General features: G+C 43.8%; 1 protein-coding gene across 1 annotated transcript in view; it reads left to right on the forward strand.

The window, feature by feature from the left end:
• Window positions 1-337: 337 nt before the first annotated feature.
• Window positions 338-19,760, forward strand: part of LOC129855487 (NAD-dependent protein deacylase sirtuin-5, mitochondrial-like) — a 128,463-nt gene continuing 109,040 nt past the window's right edge. The window contains exons 1-9 of the mRNA XM_055923204.1: window positions 338-439; window positions 4,273-4,381; window positions 6,800-6,933; window positions 7,124-7,349; window positions 10,206-10,293; window positions 10,401-10,454; window positions 11,547-11,670; window positions 11,821-11,936; window positions 12,181-12,376. Of these exons, the coding sequence (XP_055779179.1) occupies window positions 4,282-4,381; window positions 6,800-6,933; window positions 7,124-7,349; window positions 10,206-10,293; window positions 10,401-10,454; window positions 11,547-11,670; window positions 11,821-11,936; window positions 12,181-12,250 (912 nt within the window). The 5' untranslated portion in view covers window positions 338-439; window positions 4,273-4,281 and the 3' untranslated portion in view covers window positions 12,251-12,376. The remainder of the gene's footprint in view (window positions 440-4,272; window positions 4,382-6,799; window positions 6,934-7,123; window positions 7,350-10,205; window positions 10,294-10,400; window positions 10,455-11,546; window positions 11,671-11,820; window positions 11,937-12,180; window positions 12,377-19,760) is intronic.

Below are 19,760 nucleotides of genomic sequence, written 5' to 3' on the forward strand. Positions count from 1 at the left end.
AGGATCCCATTGAGTAGTAGATATGTGCCAGCACAGAGGGATAGGGCACTGAGTGATTTATGCTTCAGTAAGGTTGGCTTCTTAGCGTTCATAGCAATGGTTATCAACCGTACTGCAAAAATGTAACGTAAATCACAGAAAATAGTTGTGTTGCCAGCTGCAGATAACTATTTGGCTATACAAGATTTCAGAAGAGTTACTTCAGAAGAGTTACAGGGTGTGTTGAAGGGTGGTGTCCCGTCCTCCCATGCCTCAGGCATGGTGCAGGAGCAGATAGGGTCAAAGTAGTGAGTGTAGGTGGCAGCGGCAGAGAAGCACAGTAGGTGGCGGTGTATGCACCTGAAAGTTGGATGCGATCTGACAACCCAATCCCAAAGGAGAAGAAGAGGAAGACATTTAAAATTACACACACCCCTTAAAACTAAACAGCTGAAACAGGGTAAGGAAGGACTTGGAGAAATTCAACATGCAAAATGTGTCAGATTAAATCTATCTGAAAGTTTATGGTATTTAATCAGGGCATATTAATGTTGTATGGCAATGCTTCTTTGGATATGCGAAACATACATGCTGATAGTAGCTTGAAGACTAACGACAAGTTTAGCTAGCTAACGTTAGCAAACAGCCAAACTCGAGTTGCATTCCATAGATAGCTAGCTATCTGTCGTATTTAGAGCTCACCTCAAGAGTACTATCTTTGCTTGCAAGTTGCATGAACAACAAATAGTCTCGAAAACCCGACCCTGTTGCCTAGGGTCGATTTTCGAGTATAAAAAACTAACGACTCCCTTACGCCCTTAAATGCACAAGGGTCAAAGAAAATCAGATAGCGAGCTACAGTAGCTTGCTATGAATATTTATTCCTTGACTAGCCAGAGAGGTCTGCGCATGTCAGCAACGTTTCCAAGTTGTTAGAGCAAGCAAGATCTCCAGGTACAGTAGCTAGTTGGTTAGGTGACTAACTCGGTGTGGTGTTTTGTTACAATAACCCCCTGCTCTCTTGATCTATGAGGTAGTAACGTGCCTAAAGTAGTTGTCCCTCTGTGGTAATTGAGTTCACTGTCATTTGCTGTGTCAACATCAATATGAGTTCGCTTGGCTGTAGGTTTCTGTTGAGACATTACTAGAATTTGTCCTTCATATTCTTCAAGTTTAAGTTGTATTAGTCATATGTACAGGATACACATATGTACAGGTTCCTTGTCCACAATGCAACAACAAGAAATAATAGAAGATAAGAATATGAACATCAAGTAATTGGTTCAGTAGGATATTTTAGCATAAATATAATACAGGAAGGCACAATTTATACTCAAATATTTACATGTGTTTTAGGGAAGGGGGAATTGGGGGTCAAGTGTTTTAAATGGTGCATTATTTAGCAATCATAAGAGTCTGGTAGCAGCAGTTGTGATGTGTGTGTAGCATGAATGTGTGGCTGTGAATGCATGTGGAAGTGAGTGCATGTGTGCTAAGGTTCGGAGAATCAGAGCTGGTGGGCAGTCCAGTTCAAGTGTTCAGCAGTCTGATGGCTTGTAGAGAGAAACTGTCTCTGAGCCTGTTGGTGTCAGTCCTCATGCTCTGATACGGTCTGCCTGACGGTAAGGGAGTGAGCAGCTGGGGTTTGTGGGGCCCTTAATGATGCTGCGGGTCTTCCTCAGGCACCATTACGAGTATATGTCCTGGATAGGTGGGAGCATGGTCCTCGTGATGCACTGGGCCGTCTTCACCACCGGTCAGGATGCTCTCGATGGTGCAGCGGTAGTATTTGGAGAGGACCCGGAGTGGCATGCCGAATTTCTTCAGCAGCGTTATGAAGTAGAGACGCTGTTGTGCCCTCTTGACGAGTGGTGGTGGTGTTGGTTGATGTCAAGTCCTCTGTGATGTGGATGGCGAGGAACTTTAAACTACTGGCGCTCTCTACTGCAGTTCCGTTGATGTGGATCGGGGCATGTTCCCTCCTTGGCTTCCTGAAGTCAACAATCAACTCCTTTTGTTTTTCTGACTGAGGAAGAGGTGGTTGTCCTGGAACCACATGCCAGTTCACTTACCTCATCCCTATAGGCAGATTTTTTGTTGTTGGTTATCAGGCATACAACCGTGGTGGCGTCAGCAAACTTGATGGAGTTGGTGTCGTGCCACGCAGTCATGAGTTAACAGGGAGTACAGCAGAGGGCTAAGGACACACCCCTGTGGGGGCCCTGTGTTAAGAGTCAGTGTGGAGGAGGTGTTATTTCCAATCCCGCCTGTGTTCGACCCATCAGGAAGTCCAGGATCCAGTTGCAGGTGCAAAAGGTGGTGTCCAGAGCCAGGGCTTTGAACTTGGTGTTGAGCTTGGAGGGAACAATAGTGTTGAATGCTGAACTGTAGTCCATGAATAGCATTCTCACATAGGTGTTCCTCTTGTCCAGATGTGATACGGTCGTGTGAATAGCAATGGAAATGGCATCTTCATTGGATCTTTTGGAGCGGTAGGCAAATTGGAGTGGGTCCTGTGTACCTATGCGTGCTGACCTTAATGTGGGTCAAGACCAGCCTCTCCAAGCACTTAATGATGACAGTGGTGAGTGCGATTAGTCATTTGGGCATGTCACCCTTGTTTTGCTTAGGCACTGGGACAATGGTTGTCTCCTTGAAGCAGGTGGGGACTACAGTCTGGGACAGGGACATGTTTTAGATGTCCGAGAAGACGCTGGTCAGCAGCACACACTGAGGACGCATCCAGAGATGCCATCTGGGTCGGCGGGTTTGAGAGTTTTCCTCGTGTCAGCTTTGGCGAGCGAACACACCTGGTCATCTGGAGCAACGAGAGAAGCGAGCATAGAATGATTTAAGCGTGTCTGGGACGGAGGGCTTCTGTAGGGACCACACAGCTGGATTTGCCTTTGTAGTTCGTGATAGTCTGTAGTCCTTTCCACGTGCGTCGTGAGTTTGAGTTATCAAACATCAAAGATTTTACAGAGTTACAGTTCATAAAAGGAAACCAGTAAATTGAAATAAATTCATTTGGCTCTAATTTATGGATTTCACATAATTGAGCAGGGGCACATCCATGGGTGGGCCTGAGAGGGCATAGGCCCACTTGGGAGCAAGGCCCAGCCGATTATTTATTTTCTTCCCACAAAATGGCTGTATTACAGACAGAAATACTCCAGTTTCATCAGCTGTTCGGGTTACTGGTCTCAGACGAGTCTGCAGGTGAAGAAGCCGGATGTGGGGGTCCTGGGCTGGCGTGGTTACCGGTGGTCTGTTCTTGTGAGGCCGGTTGGACGTTGTGCCAAATTCTCTAAAACGACATTGGAGGCAAATCCAGCTCAAAGTTATTCAAGCATAGCTAGTAGCTACCGAATGTCATTTTCGGCGAGTGTGGACATTTACAAGGGAATGAGAGAAATTGTGCAAATTAACAAATTTGTGATGCATGCTTTTCTAAAGGAAGAGCACCACGTGTGCACGGAGCAGAGGGGAGAAGAACGGAATAGAAAATAAAACACTAGTAGAAAGCACAGGGGGAAAAGGCAGCTGTACAGAACTCATCAGAGCTCTTTGACTTCTGGCAGAATTCTAAGATATCTGAGGGCAAACATTTAGTAGTGAATTGCATACAAGTGCAACTTCATCGCATCATTTGCGCCGCACAACAGAGACTATGGACTCCAGCTCCCGCCGTCTTCCGTTGTGCTATTTACAAACGTGACTGGTTCAACTTTACCCTGGGAACTACGGTAAGCTTCATAATGTCAAATATTGTGACCGGTGAAATGAAGAACGCAGTCTGCTTTTATCTCCTAACAAATTGCACAAGTTGACTGCAGGTATTAACTTAAGTATCTACAAATATTCACATTTTCTTGAGAAACTTCAAAGAATAGTTTTGATGTTATTTAAAAACCGTTCTGTGGCATTTTCAAAGTTACCCTGGAATACGGTATATAAGGTATACCACCCAAACCTATTAGCCATCAGGATACTAGGAAGAGGAGGCCATGTAGGCAGTCTTTTCAGCCTAGCTTGGAGTCCCCCTTTCCTTCCTCTTCTTTGTCACTGGCGTAGTATTCCCAATCTGGGATGCTGAGAGAAGTGTGTAGCTTCTGATTCATGATCCAGAAGTGTTTGTCGGTTGTAGGAAATGATTGCACAAACATGGAGTAAATAAAGTAATAACAGAAAAACGGCCATTAAAAAAAAGCAAAGTCGAGCAGGAACCGGTAAGACGCGCGCCCTCCTCAGGGCCGCCATCTTATCTTACCTTTTTCTTGTTCTTTTTCTTAGTTAACCCTGATGATTGTACGTCAGTTCACCAGCAGAGGCGTCACCTCTCATCTGTGTGCCCGATTTAACGAGACCCAGAACAGACAGGTCATGGCCAGACCCAGCTCAGGTAGGACTGTTACACACACTTGTTTTTCTATCCTCGTGCGAACATAAAATTGATTTCCATAAAAAATCCTAATTTCTCTAACCCTTACACTTAAACCCTGAAGCTAACCCTAATGCTGAACCCTAAACCTCTTAACTTAAAATAGCATTTGTCCTCGTGGAGATGTGGGAAATATCCAATGGTGTAAAATACTTTAAATTACTACTTAAGTAGTCTTTTGCGGTATCTTTACTTTACTATTTATATTTGACAACTTTTATTTTTACTCCCCTACATTCCTAAAGAAAATAATATACTTTTTACTCCATACATTTTCCTTGATACCCAAAAGTACTCGTTACATTTAGAATATCAAGAGAACATGGCTGGTCCTCCCTACTGCCTCTGATCTTGAGACTCACTAAACACAAATGCTTAGTTTGAAAATGATGTTGGAGTGTGCCCCTGGCTATCTGTAAATTTAACAGAAACAAGAAAATTGTGCCATCTGGTTAGTTTTAATATAAGGAATTTGAAATGATTTATACTTACAGTTGAAGTCGGAGGTTTACATACACCATAGGCAAATGCATTTAAACTCAGTTTTTCACAATTCCGGACATTTAATACTAGTAAAAATTCCCTGTCGTAGGTCAGTTAGAATCACCACTTTATTTTAAGAATATGAAATGTCAGAATAATAGTGGAGAGTGATTTATTTCAGCTTTTTTGTCTTTCATCACATTCCCAGTGGGTCATTGTCTTTAAATTGTTTAACTTGGGTCAAACGTTTTGGGTAGCCTTCCACAAGCTTCCCACAATAAGTTGGGTGAATTTTGGCCCATTCCACCTGACAGAGCTGGTGTAACTGATTCAAGTTTGTAGGCCGCCTTGCTCGCACACACATTTTCAGGTCTGCCCACAAATGTTCTATAGGATTGAGGTCAGCTCTTTGTGATGGCCATTCCAATACCATGACTTTGTTGTCCTTAAGCCATTTTGCCACAACTTTGGAAGTATGCTTGGGGTCATTGTCCATTTGGAAGATCCATTTGCGACCAAGCTTTAACTTCCTGACTGATGTCTTGAGATGTTGCTTCAATATATCCACATACTTTTCCTCCTCATGAAGCCATCTATTTTGTGAAGTGCACCAGTCCCTCCTGCAGCAAAGCACCCCCACAACATGATGCTGCCACCCCCGTGCTTCACGGTTGGGATGGTGTTCTTCGGCTTGCAAGCCTCCCCCTTTTTTACTCCAAACATAACGTTGGTCATTATGGCCAAACAGTTCTATTTTTGTTTCATCAGACCAGAGGACATTTCTCCAAAAAGTACGATCTTTGTTCCCATGTGCAGTTGCAAACCGTAGTATGGCTTTTTTTATGGCGGTTTTGGAGCAGTGGCTTCTTCCTTGCTGAGCTGCCTTTCAGATAATGTCAATATAGGACTCGTTTTACTGTGGATATAGATACTTTTGTACCTGTTTCCTCCAGCATCTTCACAAGGTCCTTTGCTGTTGTTCTGGGATTGATTTGTACTTTTCGCACTAAAGTACGTTCGTCTCTGGGAGACAGAACGTGTCTCCTTCCTGAGCGGTATGACGGCTGCGTGGTCCCATGGTGTTTATACTTGCGTACTATTGTTTGTACAGATGAACGTGGTACCTTCAGGCGTTTGGAAATTGCTCACAAGGATGAACCAGACTTGTGGAGGTCTACAAGTTTTTTTTTTTTTTTTTTTGAGGTCTTGGCTGATTGATTTTCCCATGATGTCAAGCAAAGAGGCACTGAGTTTGAAGGTAGGCCTTGAAATACATCCACAGGTACACCTCCAATTGACTCAAATGATGTCAATTAGCCTAAGGCATAGTCAACTTAGTGTATGTAATCTTCTGACCCACTGGGATTGTGATACAGTGAAATAATCTGTCTGTAAACAATTGTTGCAAAAATTACTTGTCATGCACAAAGTAGATTTCTTAACCGACTTGCCAAAACTATACTTTGTTAACAAGAAATGTGTGGAGTGGTTGAACAACAAGTTTTTTAATGACTCCAACCTAAGTGTATGTAAACTTCCGACTTCAACTGCAAGTATATTTGAGCACTTACATTTACTTTTGATACTTAAGTAGATTTAAAACCAAATACTTTTACTCAATTAGTATTTTACTGGGTTACTTTCACCTCTACTTGAGTAATGTTTTATTTAGATATCTTTACTTTTACTCAAGTATGAAATTTGGGTACTTTTTCCATCACTGAAATTGTCTCTACGTGGGAGAATTTTCCTTATTTGACTCATGGTGGGGAGTTTTCGGAATTTCAGGTCCCCATAAGGATGGAAGAACAAGACCACACACATGGTCTGCAGTTTTGTTGCTGTATTTGTATGTGTTACTTTTTTCTCTTAATATTTTTGTCTGTGTGTTTTCAGACCTAGCAGCGTTCCGAGAGGTGTTCTCGAAAGCCAAACACGTCGCCATCTTGACGGGAGCAGGGGTTAGTGCTGAGAGTGGGGTCCCAACCTTCAGAGGAGAAGGAGGCTTCTGGAGGAAATGGCAAGCCCAGGTAAACACCCCAAGGATGCATCCTAAATGGCACCCTATTCCCTTTTATAGTGCACTGCTCTTCCCCTTTGTCTCCCTCCACCCTCTCCTCCTCCTGTCCCGCCCCTCTCTCCTTGTTTGTCACTCCCCCCTTTTCTCTATCACTCTGTTTTTCATCCTCACTTAGTCCCCCCCCCCCTCCCCCAAATCAGGACCTGGCCAACCCTGGTGCGTTCAGTCAGAACCCGTCCAGGGTATGGGAGTTCTACCACTACCGCAGGGAGGTGATGCTGACGAAGAGCCCCAACTCGGCTCATGTGGCCATAGCAGAGTGTGAGGCCAGGCTGCAGAAACAGGGGCGCCGTGTCACCGTCATCACACAGAACATCGATGAGCTACATCGCCGAGCCGGATCCACCAACGTCTTGGAGATACACGGTACTGTAACCATGGCGATGTCACCCAGACTGACTTTCACTGTCCTGACTAGTTAGCTAGTAGATCCACGGTAATAATGCAATGGCACTTTCACTGTGTTTGTGTCCCAAATAGCACCCTATCCCCTGTGTAGTGCACTACTTTTGACCAAAGCACTACAGATGGTGTCATCTTCTAGTGCACTATAGGGAATAGGATGCCATTTGGGATGGAATCTGTCTGACTAGCGAGTAGTGGTATTGGGGAACTCATGTTGTTATTAAAGTGTAGATTTAAAGAAGATTGTTGAAGGCCAGTTTCACTCCAGCGTGTAATAGTCGGTCCATCTTGGGTACTCAGACTGGGCTGGAGATATACCATACAAGCTTTCAGACTGCGGCTGTCTTCGCCAAAAAATAAATCTTGCTCGACCGAGAGTCGCCCTCTGTTCTTTCAACCAATCACTTGGTCGAAATGTTTAAACTTATTTTTCCATATATAGAGCCACACCCTCACCCAACTACATATGCACAGAGCTTGTGTGACGCTTTAAGCACACCTGTTTGATTAAATAATTAAGACACCCAAATAACTCAGAGCACAATGGTCACACTGTGTTTTTTTTAAATGACAGCGAGTGCCTGTGTGACTGGCTCACGTTGTCTCGCTCTCCTCCCTACTGCAGTGAAAATGCACCACACCACAGCAAGTGTTTATTGTGCTGTCCGTGCTGAAGCTGTAACATCATTTCAGACATTTAGTTGTTTCTGACTGGAAAAAGTAATTTTAATTTGTGTAGGAAAAACAAATCCCTATACCTACAACCCATGCTCTCTTTATGTAAAACATAAGCATCGCATGCATGTGACCAATAGAGCCTGACCTATAGCCTATCATAAACACATCAATAAATTGGTAATAACAAACTCCAAACACAGTGTCTACAGCAAAATGGATACGGAGGAGGTGAGAAATTACCTTGAGAAACTGGCAAATGTTTACTGGTTTCTCAGGAGGGAAAGTTGTAGTCAGATTCGTGGAAGACATTTGACTTAAAGTAGTTGAGGAAACTACTGGAGATCAAGAAAAAGGAGGGTGTAGGAGCAAGCACTGCGTGAGTATTGTGTGCCAAACAGTTGCTGTTAGATCACAATATTCTTTTCTAACCATTTGGAACAGTGTAAATAACACTAAATAAGTGAAAGTATATTGCTGAAGTCTGTTCTAATGGGAAAAAATATCTATAAAGCCTTTAATTCAGCGGACTAGAAAGAGTTGCATGCATTTGTGAATTGCGGTTTATTTATTGTTTAGGCTAATTATTCAAAGCTCCCTTTTTATTTTATTTAAAAACTGAAATGTTTGATTGCATTTCAAAGCATGACTGTCTCGTATGCTGTGCGATGGCATGAATGAATTAATGATTGATTGATACAGTAGCCTATATATGTAAATATAGGCCTAAATAAGTTACGGTATGAAGATTAAACAGGACTCTTAAGCCTACAGTTCGATGGTTATACAAGGCTACTGTACAAAGACCACTAATGATAACATTACTTAATAATGGCTCTCCTCGTCTGCTGCCGCCGCCGCATTGTTCTCAATCCCATTATGCTGGTTAATTTTGCTATTATGCACATAGCAACATAGGGAAAGGCTCCAATTCTATGGCGCACTGAAGATTGTTTCAGAACCGCGGACAGCAACCATATCCAGCGTGGGAGAAAGCGCATTTGTTATAAAATAATATTTGATTTATTAATGTTTTACCATTTAATTTTTTACGTAATATAACCATATACTACACTGCTCAAAAAAATAAAGGGAACACTTAAACAACACAATGTAACTCCCAAGTCAATCACACTTCTGTGAAATCAAACTGTCCACTTAGGAAGCAACACTGATTGACAATAAATTTCACATGCTGTTGTGCAATTGGAATAGACAACAGGTGGAAATTATAGGCAATTAGCAAGACACTCCCAAAAAAGGAGTGATTCTGCAGGTGGTGACCACAGACCACTTCTCAGTTCCTATGCTTCCTGGCTGATGTTTTGGTCACTTGAATGCTGGCGGTGCTCTCACTCTAGTGGTAGCATGAGACGGAGTCTACAACCCACACAAGTGGCTCAGGTAGTGCAGTTCATCCAGGATGGCACATCAATGCGAGCTGTGGCAAAAAGGTTTGCTGTGTCTGTCAGCGTAGTGTCCAGAGCATGGAGGCGCTACCAGGAGACAGGCCAGTACATCAGGAGACGTGGAGGAGGCCGTAGGAGGGCAACAACCCAGCAGCAGGACCGCTACCTCCGCCTTTGTGCCAGGAGGTGCACTGCCAGAGCCCTGCAAAATGACCTCCAGCAGGCCTCACTGCGCCCGGCCCGCCACAGGAGTCGCTGGAGCGCGATGAGACAAGGATATCCCTACCGGTCAAACCCTCCCTAACCCGGACGACGCTATGCCAACTGTGCGTCGCCCCATGGACCTCCCGGTCGCGGCCGGCTGCGACAGAGCCTGGGCGCGAACCCAGAGACTCTGGTGGCGCAGCTAGCACTGCGATGCAGTGCCCTAGACCACTGCGCCACCCGGGAGGCCAACTGATTTCTGTAGGTTATATATAATTTTATGCCCATATGAAGTAATATTTTAGGCCGTTGCCTAAAAAACGTCCATACGTGGTTTAATGAAAAGCAGCGAACAGACGCGGTATTGTTTCACATTCTTTAATAAGCTACATCTCGACGTATTGTACAAACCGTGTACATCGTTTTGCTCGACAAAAAGCCACGTAAGCTCTCCTCTTTTTTTTCTTTGTGACAAGGCTATATGAGTTGTGGTCATGTTTTATTTCTTACTTTCTCTGTGTGACCACAGGCAGTTTGTTTAAAACCCGCTGTATGAGCTGTGGTCATGTTGGCGTGAACCACAAGAGCCCCATCTGTGCTGCCCTGGAGGGCAAAGGGTAAGTCAGTCAAACTCAGGTCAGCTATTCCTTGGTGTTGTTACATGTAACTATACAGTAACAGTATTTATTGCCATCTCTCTCTCTCGCTTGCTCTCTTTCTCTAGTGCTCCAGACCCCAACACCAGTGATGCTCAGATCCCTCCTCATGACTTACCCAGGTGGGACCATGGCATTTTGAATTAGAATACTTAGTAATAATAACTTAATAGGATATCTATGGGTGGACAAACTCGCTTACATCTTGTTTATACAACGGGTGGGTCTAATCCTGAATGCTGATTGGTTAAAACTGCATTCCAGCCGGTGTCTATTCCACCAGTTGCCACCGGCTAAATTTATGACATTAAAATACCTATTTACTCTGTTCCATCTGACTGCGCAATCCACTGTCTCATCAGCCCAGCCAGGCAATTTATAAACTTGGATCTCCACAATAAAAGGCATCTAGACATTCTCACATTTCTTTTCGACTAACATTTCGTTTTCAACAGCGGAGATTTGTATAAACCTTGCTGTCTGTCTCACTGACATTTGCAAAAAAAATTAAATATTCAAATTCGATCTTCTGCTGTCCCATAGTAATGAATGTGACCAGACAGACAGACAGACAGGCAGGCAGCATTTGTTGGCCAGTTGAAATCATGAATCAGCTGGTATCATTTGTATGGATATATACAAACTAATTTCAATTGAACAAAGGTCAAACAAAACGCAGCTAATATGCAGTTTTTCCAGCTTCAGATGAGGGTGATTGTGTTACTGTAGCTGTGTTGTTGGCTAGCTACGGTGTCCTGACAAGTGAGCACATTTAGAACAAACGACTGGGTCGCGTCCGTAGATACTGAACAAAAAGACTGAACGACAGGGTCACATCTCTAGCAACCCTAGCTTTGTGTTGGGATTATATCTTGTAGAAGGATGAAGTAGTATGAATAAATTAATCAAAATGCCTTTTTTAATGAAAATGTCAATCATTATTTGAGTATGTTGGTAACCCGTTGTATAAAAGTGATAATGCCCTCGAAAGCCGGTGTTTGGAGGATATATTGGCACAGTTTGCCACACCCGTGCCGATATATCCTCCAACAGAGGCTTCTCTGGCATTATCACTTACTTAGAAATGTTATGATTTCTTGATTTGAGTTTGTTCTTATCTTCACTTTTTAGATGGCAGTTGATCACAATCATATGAATTGTTGTAGATCGTCATGTAGGAAACACGTTTAAGTTGTGTGTCTGTGCCTCACCAGGTGTGAGCAGGGTGGCTGTAGTGGTCTGCTCAGACCTAATGTGGTCTGGTTCGGGGAGACTCTGGACTCAGACATCCTGACTCGCGTTGAAGAGGAACTAGACCTCTGTGACCTCTGCCTAGTGGTGAGTGCGGGTGTGTGTGTGTCTGTCCATTCTGTCTTTGTGTCATTTTAATGCGTGATCATTTTTTTTGAGACCCTGAAGAGATTTCTCCTCAATGTAAAATAAATAATAATAATCACAAGATATGTGCGTCTTCCTCGTGTGTTTTAGGTAGGTACGTCCTCCATAGTGTACCCAGCAGCCATGTTTGCTCCCCAGGTGGCGGCTAGAGGAATACCTGTAGCTGAATTTAACATGGAGGAAACACCCGCCACCATGCGCTTCAGGTTATACACATACTGTAGTCCAGTTTCTCCTAGTCCCGGGGACCCAAAGCGGTGCTTTGTTTGCCTAGCAATACCACACTTGAATCAACTAATCAAGCCTTGGCTCACTTGAATCAGGTGTGTTTGGGGGGAAAAATGTGCACCACTTTGGGACCCCAGGACCACGATTGGGAAACATTGCTGTCGCCTCATTCTAATGATTCCCTATGGCATCCTTTAACACCTGTGTCTCTGTGTGTTGCAGGTTCCACTTCCAGGGCCCCTGTGGGACCACCCTGCCCCCTGCACTGGCACGCCACAACAATGAGCCCTGACTTCTCCTGGCTGAGCCATAGTGCAGTCTACACAGACCAGACTCTAGTGCTGGATGGGTGTGCTCAGGGGTGTATTCATTAGGGCAAAACGTTTAGCAACAGTTAACGTTTTGCAACAAAAACGAGGTTTTTGCAACATTTTTTTTACATGTAAAAATGTATCACTGCAACAAAAACAATTTCAGGTTTGTCGCTCTTCGTTTCAGCCATCTGCTTCTGTTTGGTTCCTAAAGAATACACCCCAGTTTTGTGAATGTAATGTATGCTATAGAAAACACACTGTGCTCACAATACCCCACACTCCCTAGGCTACCACTCTGGATTTGTGTTATTGCATGAAATGACAACCATGTTTTAAAAAATAAATCACAATTATGACATGTAGTCCGGTATCTCAAGCACAATGATTCCTTTTCCCTTTGCATAGGCATCTTCATCCAATATCAATGCATTATATCATGGTGTTCGTTGTCAGATGGTACTTTTATCATATGTATAGATTATATATAAAATGTGGGAGGTTCATATCCGACCATAGATGAATTGCAAATGCTTTTTTTAAATCAGGTCTGTGCGCTGGCAGTAGAGGGCAGTGTTTAGCTATATTTGTTATTGTCTTTGTCTACAGATTAACTCCTACCTGCTGCATTTTATTGCCTGTTCATTGTAAAAGAGAATGTGTTCTCAATAACCTACCTGATAATACATGAACTCTTATGGTCAGTTTGAGTGGTTCTGAAGCCTGGTCGTACTTTACTTCTGACTATTATATTTGTTCATTGGTGTGTCTGTGCCTTCAGGATGACTGGGTTAGGGTTGGACTAGGGGTTATGATAGCAACTACTCCATTTCTAGTGATGCAGTGTGTCAGTCTGTGTGTTATTGCAGAGGATCATGTTTATGTTATCACATTTTATTAGACTGTTTTATGAACAAAGGGAAATTCATTGATGAACAGATATCAAGTGCTGTTGCTTTTTAAAATCTGTCTTTCTGTGGGGTTTTTTGCCTGCATGGCACGTGTCAAGCGGTCACCATGTGGGTGGGTGGGTGTGTGTTCATGGAACTGTCAGAGGAAATGATGTACACTACCATTCAAAAGTTTGGGGTCACTTAGAAATGTCCTTGTTTTTGAAAGACGAGCACATTTTTTTTGTCCATTTTAAAATAACATCAAATTGATCAGAAATACAGTGTGGACGTTGTAAATGACTATTGTAGCTGGAAACGGCACTTTTTTTAATGACATATCTACATGGGCGTACAGAGGCCCATTATCAGCAACCATCACTCCTGTGTTCCAATGGCACGTTGTGTTAGCTAAGCCGAGTTTATCATTTTAAAAGGCTAATTGATCATTAGAAAACCCTTTTGCAATTATGTTAGCACAGCTGAACTGTTGTCCTGATTTAAAGATGCAATACAACTGGCCTTTTTTAGACTAGTTGAGTATCTGGAGCATCAGCATTTGTGTGTTCGATTACAGGCTGAAAATGGCCAGAAACAAAGACCTTTCTTCTGAAACTCGTCAGTATATTTTTCTGAGAAATGAAGGCTATTCCATGCTAGAAATTGCCAAGAAACTGAATATCTCATACAACGCTGTGTACTACTCCCTTCACAGAACAGTGCAAACTGGCTCTAACCAGAATAGAAAGAGGAGTGGGAGGCCCCGGTGCACAACTGAGCAAGAGGACAAGTACGTTAGAGTGTCTAGTTTGAGAAACAGACACCTCACAAGTCCTCAACTGGCAGCTTCATTAAATAGTACCCCCAAAACACCAGTTTCAACATCAACAGTGAAGAGGTGACTCTGGGATGCTGGCCTTCTAGGCAGAGTTGCAAGGAAAAATACATATCTCAGACTGGCCAATTAAAAGAAAAGATTAAGATGGGCAAAAGAACACAGACACTGGACAGAAGAATTCTGCCTAGAAGGCCAGCATCCCGGAGTCTCAAATTTGTTGAAAAAAGTGTTTTTTGTTATAGGGCAAGGCAGCTCTAACAAACATTTCCAATCATCTCATTGATTGGACTCCAGGTTAGCTGACTCCAATTAGCTTTTGGAGAAGTCATTAGCCTAGGGGTTCACATACTTTTTCCAAGTTTACTTTATTTAATAAATATATTTTTGTTATTCTGTTATCTCCTTTTATCTATCTTTTTATTACGGGCTATGAGCCGTAAGTTGATTGTGTGCTGCGTTGGAGAGGGTAACATTGGCTTGTTTTCAGGCCCCTGCCCAGGCTAGAAACTCTTGCTCTACTTGCTGTTGGAACATTGGTCCGAGGAGGTGAGTACAATCGGTTGTGTACCTCAGTGGGAAATTGGGGAAGCATATTGCTATTTGCTACCCAGAGCTATAGCCTTTCTTTTCCCCTGTTAGGCTGAGTGACGTGTTCCTCTTTGGAGTACGTTGGGCATGGTTATTTTATTTGTTGTTTTTGTGTCTGTGGACTGAGCAGTTGTCTCAGGGTCACATTCATGGCTTGGGGTGAATGCTGGGGGATTTTTCCATTCCAGTGGGCTACAGTGTGTAATTACCCACTGTGAATCCGCACGAAGACTAGGGTTGAGTTATTGTATGATTTGGGGAAGCTCCTTATGTATCATCTCCTGCGGTGCCTAGTGTGATTGGTGTTTCTCTTGTTGTGGTCCGGTCTAGTGTGCTCAGCAGAGGGGAAGAGCCTGATTATTTTTTAGCAGTTACTTGTGACTATCGCGTGTAATGTAGACAACTTAATTTGCGTTCCATCAGAGGAACTGTTAGAATTATGTACTAAAGAACAGCTGTTGAAGAACGCTGAACACTACATGGTTGAAATAGTGCTAAACATCTAAAAACTTTGTTAGGTTGATATTGAAGGCCAATCTGATGGAGAGTGGTATACTTGACGTTAGGGCAGCCTCTGTCGAGGACTCGCCGTCTCCCTGTTTCGTTACAATTGCCACTCCGCGTGTTAGCCGTAGTAGTCTTTCTTTTGAACAGCAGAAAGAATTGCTTCTGTTACAGCTAGAGCATGAACAAGCTAAACTGGAGCATGATCGTGTTCGGTAACAACCCAGTGCCAGTGAAGATCCTGACGGACACAAGTGCCTCTGAGTCGTTTGTGTTGGTCTGTTTTACTCTTCTCTGCTCAGACTGATTTGGTGGATAACTTGGCTGGTGAGCGTGTGGCCTGTCATGTCTCCATCTCTGGTGGTTTCCGCTAAGCCGTCATTTGTAGGGATTCCAGTTGAGAGCGAGCAGAGTTTCCCAGAGGTGTTCTCTGCATGCACGGTGAGTCGTGGCGACCTGGTCACTGCGCCGGCTAATGATGTTACAAAGAAATCTGTCACGACTTTCTCTGTTATCCCGTTATCTGTGCCCCGCTCTGATCTAATCAAGGAGAAACGGGGTGACTCATTAGAAGAGTTGTGTGACCAAATTGTGCCTGTGGAACATGTCGCCCATGGCTATTTTCTCCAGGATGATGTCCTGATGAGAAAGTGGGTGCCTCATAGTTGTTTTGTGGGGGAGGCTATTAGACAGGTTGTTGTACCAGTTAGGTTTCGTGAGTTGGTGTTAAACCTCTCATGATAATGTTGCTGGACATCTGGGCGTGAGGAAAAGCTACAATCGCATACGGAGACATTTATTTTTTAAAGAGGGATGTTTCTGCATTCATCAAAACCTGTCAATTAACGAGTGAACCTAATCAAGCTATTAAGCCGGTACCGCTGGTTCCTATTCCTGTGCTCAGCCAACCTTTTGAGTATCTGATTATTGAGTGTTGGCCCTCGGCCTCACTCTAAGAATGGTCAGGTTCTAGCACCAGCTCGATATTAAACACAATTTGGCTAGCTCCTATCACGCACAGAGTCAAGGAGTGCTGGAACATTTCATCAAACACAAATCTTTGTTGAGAGCTTATTGTATGGAGATGGATTGGGAAGAGGGGTTGCCATGGTGACTGTTAGTTGCCAGGGAGGTTTCACAGGAGAGCACAGGTTTCAGTCCAAATGACCTAGTGTTCCAACATAGTGTGCGTGGACTTCTAGCGGTGCTCCAGGATGACTGGAAGTCTCCCGAGTCACTTCAGTCCCTGTTATCTTACGTGTGTGATTTCCGGCGACGCCTGTACGCCGCTGGTGAGATGGCTAAATAGAAGCTTTCATCTTCCCAGGGGAGATCTTCCCTGCTGCAAATTGTTGGTTCTCCGTTTTGAGGTCCATATACAGTTTCGCGCTGAGAAAAACTATCTAGTTTCCACTCCTGAACTCAGGAAAGTGCTCCAACTATGCCACGTAAATCTGCTAAAACCCTATTACGCACATTCCTCGGCGGCCAAAGAGTGGGAGTTCCAGAGCGGCAAGTCTAGGTCCAAGAGGCTTCTAAACAGCTTCTACCCCCAAGCTATAAGACTCCTGAACAGCTACCCAGACTATTTGCATTGCAGCAAGCTCCAGGACCGTCTCCTAAAGTTGATTCAGCTGCGGGATCGGGGCACCACCAGTACAGAGCTTGCTCAGGAATGGCAGTAGGCAGGTGTGAGTGCATCTGCACGCACAGTGAGGCGAAGCCTTTTGGAGGATGGCCTGGTGTCAAAAAGGGCAGCAAAGAAGCCACTTCTCTCCAGGAAAACATCAGGGACCGACTGATATTCTGCAAAAGGTACAGGGATTGGACTGGGTTCAAGTCATTTTCTCTGATGATCCCCTTTCCGATTGTTTGGGGAATCTGGAAAAAAGCTTTTCTGAAGAAGACACGGTGAGCGCTACCATCAGTCCTGTGTCGTGGCAACAGTAAAGCTTCCTGAGGCCATTCATGTGTGGGGTTGCATTTAGTGGCCGCTGCCAACATACTGACTCAACTCCAGCCACTTTAATAATGGGAATTGATGGAAATTATGTAAAAATGTATCACTAGCCACTTTAAACAATTCCACTTAATATGTTTACATACCCTACATTACTCATCTCATATGTATATACTGTACTCTATCATCTACTGCATCTTGCCATCTTTATGTAATACATGTATCACTAGCCACTTTAAACTATGCCACTTTATGTTTACATACCCTACATTACTCATCTCATGTATTGTGGTCCCGTGTGGCTCAGTTGGTAGAGCATGGTGCTTGCAACGCTTGCAACGACAGGGTTGTGGGTTCAATTCCCACGGGGGGACCAGGGTTCAATTCCCACGGGGGGACCAGGATGAATATGTATGAACTTTCCAATTTGTAAGTCACTCTGGATAAGAGCGTCTGCTAAATGACTTAAATGTAAATGTATAGACTGTACACTATACCATCTACTGCATCTTGCCTATGCCGTTCTGTACCATCACTCATTCATATATCTTTATGTACATATTCTTTATCCCTTTACACTTGTGTGTATAAGGTATTAGTTGTGGAATTGTTTGATCACTTGTTGGTTATTACTGCATTGTCGGAACTAGAAGCACAAGCATTTCGCTACACTCGCATTAACATCTGCTAACCATGTGTATGTGATAAATAAAATTTGATTTAGTTGTGACGACCCTCCCACTCTGTCTGGTGAATTATTTCTTTTTGCTCTTGTTTTCCTTAATAGGATGTCGGTGGGCAGAGCCGGGAGGGTCGTCAGCGAAATGGGACACACCTGGGCTCGGGTCTGTCCCGGGGATATATACTGTACACCTTTCCTCCATTCATTGAGGAGACTCCACGCAGACACGCTGTATTTTGGGTTGTAGCTCGTTTGTTTTGGCACCTCTCAACACCCCTCATTATCACCATCTATGCACGCTTCCACTCACACTACTGACTACACACACCATTGTTAATTGTATATAGTTACTTTATTTAATACATTTAATTTTGTTATTCCGTTATCGCCACGTTGTCTCCCTCTTTGTTACAGGCTACGATCCGGTTCGTGCTGGAGGTCATTTTGCAGGGCGCTGGCAGTGCACCTCCTTGCACAAAGGCGGAGGTAGCGGTCCTGCTGCTGGGTTGTTGCCCTCCTACGGCCTCCTCCACGTCTCCTGATGTGCTGGCCTGTCTCCTGGTAGCGCCTGCATGCTCTGGACACTACGCTGACAGACACAGCAAACCTTTTTGCCACAGTTCGCATTGATGTGCCATCCTGGATGAACTGCACTACCTGAGCCACTTGTGTGGGTTGTAGACTCCGTCTCATGCTACCACTAGAGTGAGAGCACCGCCAGCATTCAAAAGTGACCAAAACATCAGCCAGGAAGCATAGGAACTGAGAAGTGGTCTGTGGTCACCACCTGCAGAATCACTCCTGTTTTGGGGGGTGTCTTGCTAATTGCCTATAATTTCCACCTTTTGTCTATTCCATTTGCACAACAGCATGTGAAATTTATTGTCAATCAGTGTTGCTTCCTAAGTGGACAGTTTGATTTCACAGAAGTGTGATTGACTTGGAGTTACATTGTGTTGTTTAAGTGTTCCCTTTATTTTTTTGAGCAGTGTATATATTTTGATTATGTGCGGATGTATTGTGCTGGAAGGTGGGGGGTGTGTTTTTGTGTTTGGAAAAGTGTGGATTTAAGTGAGTGAAAAATGATGGGTGTTGCAAATCCCAGAGCCCATGTGTGTTTGTGAGCAGGGGAGAGCTTTCAATTGTGCAGATATGGGATATACATTTTAAAATAAATGATTAATATAGTTTATTTATTTACTGTTCTATCATAATGGAATGGTTCCCATGATACCCACCTGAACGACCCATACACTAAGGAGAAGTCCTTATCTGTTTTATGGGCCTACTGTAAGTAGTCTATACGCAGCCAAATCAGAAAGATGAATATGGTCAGAGACCTACTAAAGCAGCACCGCCCCCTCAAGATTGTGGGCCTGCCTGGCAGGGTTGGTCCTACAAAGCCAAAGCCCCCTGATGGGAGAGCATTATCTACAAGGAAATTCTGAATGAGAACATGGACGACCTAATGAGAACATGGACGACCTTGTACCTAGCCGGTGGGGATTCCGGTGGAGATCCCCACCCAGGTATTGCTGACAACGCTAGCTGCAGTAACCCATGGGAGGGGGTCACACTCGGACATTCAGAGATGGGGCATATTATTGTGGCCCTGGTGGCACAAAATCATCAAAGCTCTGACTGCACAGAAATGCTTGGGAATATGGTCACAACAGGGGACCAGCGTGTGTGTGTTTCAGGGAACTTGACAAAGGTTAGTCAAATCTCCCCATTTTTGCCAGTTTTTTTCCCTCAATTTTGCAGGCCTTCTCATACAGTGTATGTATATATACAGTAACGATTTATGAATGCATATACAAAGTCATATCATGAGTTGATCTCTGGGATGGAACAACTGTTGAGCATTTGAGATTATGGTTGTTTGTGGGGGAAATGTGTTGAGTGTGTATGAGTGTCTATGTGTATGTATCCCACAAATGTTTCTAGGGAGTAAAGATTTTAGGGACAATATATGATGAATTGTTACTCATATGGTAATTGGCTAACTCCTTTAATTACTCTAATAATG

This window comes from Salvelinus fontinalis, chromosome 5 (assembly GCF_029448725.1).
Source record: "Salvelinus fontinalis isolate EN_2023a chromosome 5, ASM2944872v1, whole genome shotgun sequence".
Taxonomy (NCBI): Eukaryota; Metazoa; Chordata; class Actinopteri; order Salmoniformes; family Salmonidae; genus Salvelinus; species Salvelinus fontinalis.